The sequence below is a fragment of the Penaeus japonicus genome, unplaced genomic scaffold (assembly GCF_977035675.1).
Source record: "Penaeus japonicus unplaced genomic scaffold, GWHDUDI00000001_assembly GWHDUDI00000027, whole genome shotgun sequence".
Classification (NCBI taxonomy): domain Eukaryota; kingdom Metazoa; phylum Arthropoda; class Malacostraca; order Decapoda; family Penaeidae; genus Penaeus; species Penaeus japonicus.
In genome coordinates, this window is record NW_028234429.1 from 33,524,573 (window position 1) to 33,537,072 (window position 12,500).

Consider the following 12,500-nt stretch of genomic DNA (forward strand, 5'->3'; position numbering starts at 1 on the left):
CATATCTCCCTACATCCACAGATGCACGCCCGCAACCATTCCTATCTGAAAGGACCACGCACATACACGAGACAAGTATACAACTACCCTTGTTCACCGCCGTTCTGTTAAGGATCATCTGCAGCGTTTCGACACGTGCCAAACGCTCGCCTGACTTTTTTATGGGTCTCTCCCCATATTTTTTTTTCTTTCTCTCTTCCTCTCTCCCCTTCCACTATTGTATCAAGACCCAAGGGAAAAAGAAAGAGAGAAAAAAACGATGAAAAAAGTGTCTTTCAGGACCTTCCTCATGAGTTACGAGCCATAATTTGCATGTAGGAGTGAGAGCGTGAGAGCACGTGAGAGAGAGAGAGAGAGAGAGAGAGAGAGAGAGAGAGAGAGAGAGAGAGAGAGTGAGTGAGTGTGTGTGTGTGTGTGTGTGTGTGTGTGTGTGTGTGTGTGTGTGTGTGTGTGTGTGTGTGTGTGTGTGTGTGTGTGTGTGTGTGTGTGCGTGCGCCTGTGTGTATGAGAGCGTGTCTTCTTCAACTGCACCTGAGTCTCCCTGGGGGACTCACCAAGGACACGAGAGGCTTTTCGGGACAGGAAAGGCTTAGTGAATAAACACAAGACGCGACTGTGTACTCAGACTTGTGCTTTCGCCTACAAGCCCACAGTGCTGAATGGCTTTATTTGTTGCATAAGGGCCTCGCTCGTGCATGCCCGAGTGCCGAGTACCTCTTGCTCCTCTTCCTCTTCTTAAACACGACTTCTTAGTGGTGATTATGAAGTAGTGCTTACTAGACAATGGAATCTGGTGGCTATAACATGCAATTCGAATATTAAGCAAACCATTTTTAAAGGAAATACCAGAAAAAAGTAAGAATTAATTTGAATTTGTAGTAGACGAAAAAGATTAATTCCGCACACCCAGTCGTGACTGACTTCGGATGTAGCCATTCAAGTGCAATGGTTCTTATGATAATTTATCGATGCTGCAACCGTACTATCCCGTACAAAAAAAAATAATGACAATAACAATTCTGCTAATTATAATACTACTACTACTACTAATAATAATGAGGAGGAGGAGGAGGATAATGATAATAACAATAATAATAATAAGAAGAATTATAATGATAGTAATTATGATAATGCTGATAATGATGGTAATGATATTGATGATAACAGTGATAATGACGATATCAATAACAATGATAATGATGCAATTGATAGCAAAAGTAATATTATGGATAGATAATAGTAAGAATGATATAAACAAGGACGAAAATATCAGTAAATAAAGAAAGTAGATTAGGAGGAGCAGGAGAAAGGGAGCTTAATAAATATTTAGGTTGCGAATCCAGGTACAGATGCACCACTCCTTACGTTTGTAAATATGTTCTGAAAACATTCGAAGGTCAACCCTCCCCTCCTCTTCTTCCTATCCGAAAGAGCCTTGCTTTTGCGTCATCGAAGTATTTCAAAACTGATCACAAGGTTCAGTCTTCTACGAGTGCTCGCTTCGTCAGGATCTGAAGAAGAACCCTGGCAGGATGTTCGCCCTTGTGTTGCTCTGCTGCGTCGCCGGCATCGCCTCGCTCCCAGCCCTCGACTCGGGCGTAAGTGAAATGTGTTTTGTGTTAGTCACTCCGCTTTCATTGAATGCCAAATGGCTATTCGCAGCATTTCAACTTGTTCAACCTTAACTGTGGCCGAAAGTAGAGCTGGGAACACTGCGATAGAGTCAGAATGTTATCATTAGCAAATTGTTGTTTATTTAAATTACCTATTATTTATACGACATTTCGCTTTCCTAAGTATTCAGTCGCTTACTGAAGATCTCTATATGCGTGTGTAAATACTGAAAAAGTACAGCGAGTTTATTTTACGTGTTTATCTTAGTATGAAGTGATTTGCAATGGGAACGAAGTAAATGAGTTATCTCTTTTAATGACGGAAAACATTTGGTGATTAAAGAATGGAGCGATTTTTTATTTTTGATGAGAAAAAAGGTTATTTCCAGTCTCCATCCCAATTCCAATAAACTTCCTTTTTTATATAAACTTTCCGCGCGCGCGAGGTTAAAGTGGCCTCATTTATCTATTCGTTTATTTGGTGATCTATCATTTGATTTTCAATTCTAATTACTAGTTTGCCAATTAGCTTTTCTGTCGAAACAAAGACTATATTCCCGGTGAATTAGCGATGGCTTTTCGCGTTGAATGTGGAATATTTTCAGTGGGTTTTCCGCAAAGAAATTTTCAGCTGATTTCAAGTACAATTATTTCCAATGGACTCTGCGCAGAATGCTAGCAATTTTCAATGGACTTCTAGTAGAGAATATTTGAATTCATTTTACGTAGAAAGACGTTTTAGTAGATTCTGCGTGTGATATTTTCAATGGATTTTGCGTAAAGATTTTCCCCCCATATATTATATAACGCTAGAAATTTCTTTTCTTCGGTCTGAAAGCACTTAGTCTTGACATTGAATATCTGATGTTTTAGAAGCAGACTCCTGTTAAAGAGAAGACTCAAGCACTTGGTCAGTGCTTACAAATGCGCTTACAGTTGCGCTCATTGGCGCTTCCTTGATATGGTGCTTTAGACCTTCTGTGTAGGAAATGTATGTATTTCTTCCTTACATCACAGGCTATATACTATAATGATAGGATTGAATTTATTTTCCAGGATGCAAATCAGGCGACAAATATTTCCTGGATACCTCTCCCCATGCTCCCTGTCTCTGGACCTCCTCTGGGTTAGTTTTTTCTCTTTCACACACTCACTCCGTACCAGTATATCATGTCTAGTAATACCAGAGCTGTTATACGTTATGCCATGAAGGCGACACATACGTCATTAAAATCAACAAAATGCCCTTGCCTTTTCCAGCGGCACCACGCATCCATAATGGCCAAATAGCCGTGCCCCACGCCTACCCATACCAGGCCGCCCTCTCGTGTAACGGAAGATTGATCTGTGGAGGTTCTGTTATTAGTGATGTGCACGTGGTGACATCCGCAGAATGCGTGAGAAGGTGAGAGATACCTATACTGATCAGTCCTTCATGTGCAAAATAAGATATGACAAAATGTTTTGATGGCATTCTGTAATTGGGACAAATTGCAATAAAATGTATCTATCTGTTTTTCCTTTTTTTCACATTTTTTTCTTTTACAGACCACGAAAATGTAACGTTGTTCTGGGTGCTCACAACCTGAAGAGAAAGGAGCCCAGTCAACAAATAATAGCCGTGGCCAAAACTTACATACACCCAGAATTTTCGAAGGGAAAGTTTCTCAACGATATAGGAATTTTGAAACTGAAGGAGAAGATAGAGTTCAACAGTAAGTCACGCGATTCCTTTCTGTATGAGTGTGTGCATGCATGCGTGCCTATGCGTGTGTCTGCTTAATCGCCATTCAAAGATCTGACGCTATTGCAGTTTGGCCTATTATGCGTAGGAGAAGAACAACACTCATCTCAAGTTCTTCCTCAGAATACGTCCAGCCTGTCAACCTGCCGAAGACGAGTCCGAAAGATTGGATGTTTCTGACACACACAGGATGGGGAAGAACTGGCAAAGGTAAGTCAATTCTATCAAAGATTAACTGATGACAAAAAACTTTCGTATATAGTAGAATGAAGAAATCGTATACATGTATTTTTTCTTTTGATCTAAAGATATGTAGGATTCTTATGTAGCTTTCTGTTGTCCGATTTCCAGACAGTGGAATCGAAAGTTTTTCGGCTCTCCAAGTAATGATAACCAAAACTTTAAAAGATTCTCGATGCAAAAGTTACTTCCCTCCGAAGGACGACACAGTCTTCTGTGTTTATAACGGAAAGGAGTCACCCTGCTATGTAAGTCAACTTGAAAAATCTTTAGAATGATCTCTCTCTCTCTCTTTCTTTCTTTCTTTCTCTCTCTCTCTCTCCCTCTCTCTTTCTCTCTCCTTCTCCCTCCCTCCCTCCCTCCCTCCCTCCCCCCCCCCCCTCTCTCTCTCTCTCTCTCTCTCTCTCTCTCTCTCTCTCTCTCTCTCTCTCTCTCTCTCTCTCTCTCTCCCTCTCTCTCTCTCTCTCCTTCTCCCTCCCTCCCCTCCCCCCCCCCCCCCCCCTCTCTCTCTCTCTCCCCTCCATTTCTGTCTCTTTCTCTCTCTCTCTCCCCCTCCATTTCTCTCTCTCTCTCTCCCTCCCCTCCATTTCTCTCTTTCTATCTCTCTCTTTCTCTCTTTCTCTCCCTCCCTCTCTTCTTCTCCCTCCCCCCCCTTCATTTCTCTCTCTCTATCTCTCTCTCTCTTTCTCTCCCTCTCTCCCTCCCTCCCTCCCTCTCTCCCTCTCCCTCCCTCCCTCCCTCTCTCTCTCCCTCTCTCCCCCCCCCCTCCATTTCTCTCTCTCTCTCTCTCTCCCCACCCTCTATTTCTCTCTCTCTCTCTCTGTCTCTGTATCTACCTTATTTGGCTGTAATTAATGTGTTTAACAAGAGAACAGCAGTGGCAGAGAAAAACAGTGGCAATTCACGTCTCTGCCTTTGTCTCTCAACAACACTTCCGATCATGACACTAATTGATCACTCCCCTCTCCTCCCTCAGGGCGACGGGGGTGGGCGGTATGTTTATGCAAACCAACTCTTCGGGATTTCTGGCTTTGTCAAGTCGGATTGTCACCCGATGTACCCACAGGGAGTGGTTAATATCTTCCACTTCAACAAGTGGATCAAGGATATAATGACAACCACGTCTGCAGCAAATTCCCTGTTACCTGATGTTTTTATTATGCTGGTAGCGCACATAGTAGTACTTAAGTTACTATGTGCTCTTCTCTCCTAAACCTGAAACATTATGAATCATGGGGATGTGTGTACAGTCAATGGTTCCTAGTACATTTGGAAAACCCTTGATTGCAAAAAAGTCTTGCTTTGTTTTCTGGATTTCATCCCTTGTGCGAGGCATCTTTATGTCCATCTGAGCCAGGTTGAAAATTGCACTAGTGACAGCATTTATTATTCTAGACACACTGGACTGGCATCACTAGCTGCAAGAGGGTTGAGTCTGTCTTTGAACACTCTTTCTCTCCTAAGCCTGTCATGTTCCAATGCCCATAACAATTCCATCCTGTGAATCACATGACATAAGTTAGGTCAGTATTTTTATAATGTAGGATAGTCCTATCATACAAGGTGAACAGCACATAGAATCTAAATATCAATCATTCACAAGGCATTTTCTTTCACAGTTGTTGCAAAATGAAAGTCATATGAAATTATATACATATTTTAAATTTGGGATATTGAAACTTGTATTGTCTTATTCTTGACTATTGGAGGTCTCATATCTATTAAATATCAATATAGATGAACCAAAATGATCAACAAAATGTAGAAATTTCTGCATTTTCTTACTGGTCACCAGCCTTCATCTTGTACAAGAAACAATTTCCCATTTTATAGAGAGATATCTTGATTCAATTTTCAAACAAAACAAACATAAAAGATCTTGGACTTCAGATTTTGGCAATATTTACTCAAATTAATGATGAGTAAGAAATAAAGGTTCTGCAACTTTAAGGCTTTATAAAGATAGTCCAAAATCTATTTCATATATATTATAATCTTAAAATCCCTTGCTACACCTTTTGAATAACAATAAATAAATAAATAAATAAATAAAGTAAACCTTTCAGTGCAGCATGCCAGTACCTTATGTATTTCTTATATTTGACAACCTTGCATTCAGCCTATAATTTGTTTCTACTGCAAATATGTAAAATAAAAGTTATTTCAAAACCAAATATCAGTAATCCTTGATACAAAATATTTTATGCTCTGTCATTGACCATGCCACAATACTAAAAAACTGTAGCATTTGCTTTCCTCCCCTTCCAATTTTCTAGTATCATTATCATTGTCATTACAGCTATGATCATAGGCCATGAGTACAATCATACTTTTAACTGTATCTACAAATGTAAATATTATAATTATAATCGTTATTCTTACCATCATCACTATTATCTAATACAGGTGTCATTATTTATTAGAATAATGAAGTCAGTAATTAAGGTTTTATGCCTGTAAGAAACTATAAATTGTCTAATTTTTATTTTGTATGGATGACTTTTTTTTAAAATCCTTTCCTAACCTTTGAATTGAATATTAACTAGTTTTCTAATGCCCATCATATATGCTGTTCAAAGTCCTCCATGTATGTCATCAAAAGTTGAACCAGTTTATACTATTTTACCAATGACAGTTTGTTGGCCTTTACCAGAGCACCGATAAGCGCGCTATGCTTCCAGTGGTTGTTTGACGTATGCATCACTAGTTTATTATTAATATTATTATCATTAATTTCTGGCAACTATATCATAAATTAAAAATATGATAAAATTAATCAATTTCACGTGGTATTTTCATTATTCAACTAGTAAGTGGCTGTCTGAAATTTCACCAGTTTGTGCGAACATTACTCCCGCTCATTTCAAGAGAAATTTCCTAATCTAGATGTCGTGGATCCCAAACGGTGTCGTGTATTGACATGCCACAGCAAACCGCCCCTGTGATGACAGAACCTCGCTGCCCTGCGTTGATGAGTGTGCTCTCTCTCTCTCGCTGGGCGCGCTGTGGACAAAAACGTTCGTGGTTCGTTTGCCTTGTTATCAAACATCCGCGCCGGGCTGGGGGGTGGGGGGTGCGGGGGTGCGTGTGGCTGGCTTGGATGTTGGGAGCTGGCTGTATGTGTAGATGTGGATGCATGTGTATGTTTATGTGTATATATATATGAATTATGTATATATATATATATATGAAATATATATATATATATATACATATATGAAATATATATATATATATATATATATATATATATATATATATATATATATATATATACAAATTTATACCTCCCTGACCGGGACTCGAACCCGCGCCGTAAGATCGACAGGCACGGTTGATACCGCTTAGCTACACGACCCGACAAAAGAGATGTGCAACCAGACACCTTATGAGATGTCATGGACATTACCTATGTGTTCTTATCAGAACAGTGATAGCGAGGTTTTACGAACATCTCCCGCGGGCACTCGGCAGCCACGGAATCACAAATTCAAGTCCCAAATCAGGTTACCAAGGTTATATGTGTGAGGGGTCAGGGAGGTATAAATTTGTATATATTAAAAATGCGTTACTGCATTCTACCATCTTCTCACACATATAACCTTGGTAACCTGATTTGGGACTTGAATTTGTGATTCCGTGGCTGCCGAGTGCCCGCGGGAGATGTTCGTAAAACCTCGCTATCACTGTTCTGATAAGAACACATAGGTAATGTCCATGACATCTCATAAGGTGTCTGGTTGCACATCTCTTTTGTCGGGTCGTGTAGCTAAGCGGTATCAACCGTGCCTGTCGATCTTACGGCGCGGGTTCGAGTCCCGGTCAGGGAGGTATAAATTTGTATATTAAAAAAGCTTTACTGCATTCTACCATCTTCTCACACATATAACCTTGGTAACCTGATTTGGGACTTGAATTTGTGATTCCGTGGCTGCCGAGTGCCCGCGGGAGATGTTCGTAAAACCTCGCTATCACTGTTCTGATAAGAACACATAGGTAATGTCCATGACATCTCATAAGGTGTCTGGTTGCACATCTCTTTTGTCGGGTCGTGTAGCTAAGCGGTATCAACCGTGCCTGTCGATCTTACGGCGCGGGTTCGAGTCCCGGTCAGGGAGGTATAAATTTGTATATATTAAAAATGCGTTACTGCATTCTACCATCTTCTCATATATATATATATATATATATATATATATATATATATATATATATGTGTGTGTATTTGTGTATGTGAATGTGTATGTGTATGCGTATGTTTATGTATGTATGTATGTATTTGTATATGTATATATATACATATACATATACATATACAAACACACATACATATATATATGTATATACATATATATAATTACATATATAAACATATATATACATATATATATACATATAAACATATACATACATACATACATATACCTATATATGTATATATATATATATATATATATATATATATATATATATATATATATATATATATATATGTATGTATGTGTGTGTGTGTGTGTGTGTATTTATACACATATAAGTTATATATATATATGTGTGTGTGTGTGTGTGTGTGTGTGTGTGTGTGTGTGTGTGTGTGTGTGTGTGTGTGTGTGTGTGATGTCGGAGGTAAGTAAGCAACCTACACCATGCGTCTTATTGTATTGTTATTATGATAGCATAGAGTCCGTATTCATTCATTCATACTTTTTTCTTGCTTTCTTTTTCGATGGGTGGCATCGGTTAATGTGCAATGATATTTCGTTGCACTGACAGTTACAAAGACGAATATCGTAACTTATTAGAAAGATTATTAAATGTTTTTTCTTTTTTTTTACCCTTGAACATTTGCATCAGGAAATCCTGTATATCAGAATCTAATCTAAGACATTAAGTTATTAAAATCTTAATAAGAATTTTGGTGATACCAAGAGAGAGGAAATTAGTAGTGGTTAGTAGCTGGCTAGTAACCTTGCCTTGACAAGTGATGTCTAGCAAAGAACCTTCCTGTGGGCCTTATAACACGTATCCAATAATGTTGCAGTGCTTGCTAAGTAACTATTCGGTGGGCAGAAGTGCTTGCTACAAGACAGACTTTAATGCTTATTGCAGGGTCTCAGTGCTTACTACAAGACCAAATCGATTATCACATTACTTTCCTGTAGGCTACAAGCCTCAAATAATCCTACTGTGATAGGCATACTCAGCCATCGACTCACTGATTGATAGCTGCAACATGAAGGTGAACACTTCAAAGTAACCGTAATACATATCTCAAATGGATGAATTACGAACGAAAAAGTATGTCGATAAACCTAGACCAGAGACAGATTCCAAGAAAAAAACTTGAAGTAACTTTGCCATGGACACACACCAACTACAGAAAAAGTAACCTGTCCAGAAGATGTATGAAGTGACCAGTGAAACGTGACGAAGCTGTGCAAGTCCGGTACAAGATGATGAGGTTGTATGCGGCATGGGTAACAAACCTTTATTAGAGACGGGAACTAAACATAACATGACGTTTTAGAGTAGGTTTAGGCACCGCATTATAAGAGAAGGTGAACTGATTCTGTTCTCGTTAACCAGTGAAAGAAAGGGATTGTGCAAGGCAATTCAAGCAAGAACATGTTTCCACGTCTGCCTCTCCTGGATAGAAGCTCCGTGGAGTTTATTAGCTGTTGATGGATTCTCACTCATTAAAGAAAGGCTCCTTCAATTCAAATTGCTTTCTATAATTCCGTTATAATCTTATCATCAAAAACAGTATCTTAGAAGGACTTTTCACAGACAGAACTTAAAATGAACACACTCAGCTCTTGGACAAAAAAAAAAAAAAAAATATCCAGAGTCCTCACTGAAACAGGTACACACCGACAAACGCCTTCGGTATTTCTCTAAAGGCAATTGGCAGTACCAAGTTACCAACCCGATAGCCACATTACCAAAAAGTGCAATGGATTTAGAAACTGCCTTACCCAGCATGTCTTCTTCGCTGTATGTCTCTCCTTATGACAGGACCTTTTCAAGTTCGTGACCGAAAACGTGCAATAGAAAAAAATATCTATCTGTCAAAACTCCTTCCCAAAGAACAAGTATCTACAGCCTACCCATAATCTATTACTTTCATGCGGGTAGCCTGTTGTTCGCCCGTGGAGTGACCCTTTCTCGCAATCAGTGGTTGCTCAGAAGGGTTATTAAGTCACATCACGACAAATAATGGATGGATTAGAACATCAAGCAGTTGTAAGAGAATATTGGGATAGTACGGGATAGAATTCTTCATCATCATATCGCATTTATTAATGCCATAACCATCGCTAATGACTCATACTTGATCATGGCATTTGATTTTTGCTCATTGAAAGTCCAGAAATTTGGAAGAAATATATACATATATATATATATTATTATCAGCCACCTGTAATAATTATGTAATGATAGAACATCAAGCAGATGTAAGAGAATATTGATAATCCAAAAACAAACCAAGGAAGAATAAAAATTGCGAAAATACGACAGACAAGCTAGCGTTTTGTGTATAAATGTCCCGATCATTTACAGGGATTATGATGAAAATAAAGAATATTACTCGCCATAGCTCATTATTCAGAGGGATTTTAACAAAAGAAACTAAGCAAAATTAATAAGATCTCATAACTCCATAAAGACCCCCCCCAAAAAAAAAAACTACTACTACTACTACTACTACTACAAAACTCCTGCCTTTCCTTCCGTCTTGATCTCCCAACCAACCCCCCCTCCCCTTCTCCCTCCAAACCAACCTCTCCCTCCCCCTCGACAACCGAATACCTTGTAACGAAGCCGTATACCGATCACTTCTTCCACGCTAATCCGAGGCGAGGGGACACAGAGCGGTTCCAGTGTGATGCGGGCGAGCACAGGGAGCCCTCAGTCTTTTCCCCTCCCTTACCTTCCTTTCCTTGCTTTAATTTCACACTTCCGCCCTCTCATTCACACTCGCTGGCTACCCACGACCGCACGATGTGTTTGCCACCGCCGCGGATGCTGGTCATGAGCTCATTACCTACCCCCCTTCTAATCATGCACTCATGACCACGTTCCTCATCCCACTCATCTCGTCACTTCTCATTATTTGCATTGTTCTGCGCCTGTATTTTTCCCCTCTCATTTAATTCCACTTCATTTCTCCCCCTATTATCAATTATTACCCCACTTCCACCGTTCCTCATTCTCCTCTCTCTCTCTCTCTCTCTCTCTCTCTCTCTCTCTCTCTCTCTCTCTCTCTCTCTCTCTCTCTCTCTCTCTTTCTCTCTCTCTCTCTCTTTTCCCTCCATTTGATCTAAATCCTTGTCTCCTTTCTGTCTGTCTTTCTATTTGTCTGTCTGTCTGTTAGTCTCTTTCCTCTTCCTTCCCTCCACCTGATATACATCCGTGTCTCTTCCTCCCCCTCCCCCTTGCCCCCCTCCATGACTCTCACCCCCCAGAGCTCACAACTTTCATAAAGGCTGAATGTCCGGCTCGCTAGCATGGGACGATAGTCGTTGCTTCTTTAAGAGGGTTATCATTGTGTTGCCCTCGAAGATAATTTTCACTTCGCGATTGGGCGTGGGCGTCGGGCGTGTGGTGTAGTGGGGGGCAGGGGGTCTGGTGGTGGTGGGCGTCGGGCGTGCGTGGTGGTGGGGAGTGTGTGTGTGTGTGTGTGTGTGTGTGTGTGTGTGTGTGTGTGTGTGTGTGTGTGTGTGTGTGTGTGTGTGTGTGTGTGTGTGTGTGTGTGTGTGTGTGTGTGCGTGTGCGTACATACATGCATATATATGTATGTGTATATATGTATATATGTATTAATAAAACACTGCCACAAATATATATGTATATGTATATATATGTATATATATGTATATATATATATATATATATATATATATATATATATATATATATATGTGCGCGCAGGCGCGCGCGCGTGTGTGTGTGTGTGTGTGTGTGTGTGTGTGAGTGAGTGTGTGTGTGAGAGAGAGAGAGAGAGAGAGAGAGAGAGAGAGAGAGAGAGAGAGAGAGAGAGAGAGAGAGAGAGAGAGAGAGAGAGAGAGAGAGGAGAGAGAGAGGAGAGAGAGAGAGAGAGAGGAAGAGAGAGAGAGAGAGAGAGAGAGAGAGAGAGAAGAAGAGAGAGAGGGAAGGGAGAGAGAGAGAGAGAGAGAGATAGAAGAAGAGAGAGAGAGAGAGAGAGAGAGAGAGAGAAGAGAGAGAGAGGAGAGAGAGAGAGAGGAGAGAGAGAGAGAGAGAGAGAGGAGAGAGAGGGGGGTGGGAGAGAGAGGGGGGGGGAGAGAGAGAGAGAGGAGGGGAGAGAAAGAGAGAGAGAAAGAGCGAGAGAGAGAGAGAAAGAGAGAGCGAGAGAGAGAGAGAAAGAGAGAGCGAGAGAGAGAAAGAGAGAGGGAGGGAGAGAGAGGGAGGGAAAGGGAGAGAGGGAGAGAGAGAGGGGGAGAGAGAGAGGGAGATAAAGAGAGAGATAAAGAGAGAGTGTATGTGCGTGTGTGCTTGTGCGTGTGTGAAGGGGATGTGTGTGGTAGGGAGTTCGCCGCGTGGTTCGGATGGGCGTGGGTGAGGGAGGAGTTGGGAGAGACGAGCCACGCGCACACAGCAGGAGGGAGGGCTACGGGGACTGGCCATTCACAACGGGGCTTTACGCGGGAACGTGAATGCAATTGCGTGGTGGCCTGTTAGTGCCACATTTGCAACAATGATGATATAATGAGACGCTTCCTCGTGGAGGGTAAATGGCACTTGCCCAGCTGCCTCCCCTAACACAAAGCACAGGGCAAACACACATAATGATGTCATATCTGAGTAGCTGAAGGAGGAAAATACAAGCAAATACACACGAACTATCAATCTTTCCTTCTGCGTGTGTGTTTGTGTGTGTGCGC

General features: G+C 40.8%; 2 protein-coding genes across 2 annotated transcripts in view; one reads left to right on the forward strand and one right to left on the reverse strand.

Annotated features, from left to right (window-relative positions):
* Positions 1–12,500, reverse strand: part of LOC122249477 (rap guanine nucleotide exchange factor 6-like) — a 266,097-nt gene that overhangs the window by 158,450 nt on the left and 95,147 nt on the right. The gene's annotated exons all lie outside the window — the stretch shown is intronic.
* LOC122264717 (brachyurin-like) lies at positions 1,339–5,259 on the forward strand. Its single transcript, XM_086552882.1, has 7 exons — positions 1,339–1,598; positions 2,670–2,739; positions 2,874–3,018; positions 3,162–3,328; positions 3,481–3,567; positions 3,709–3,845; positions 4,574–5,259. The coding sequence occupies exons 1-7, from the start codon at positions 1,533–1,535 to the stop codon at positions 4,808–4,810; spliced, it is 909 nt and encodes a 302-aa protein (XP_086409008.1). The 5' UTR covers positions 1,339–1,532; the 3' UTR covers positions 4,811–5,259.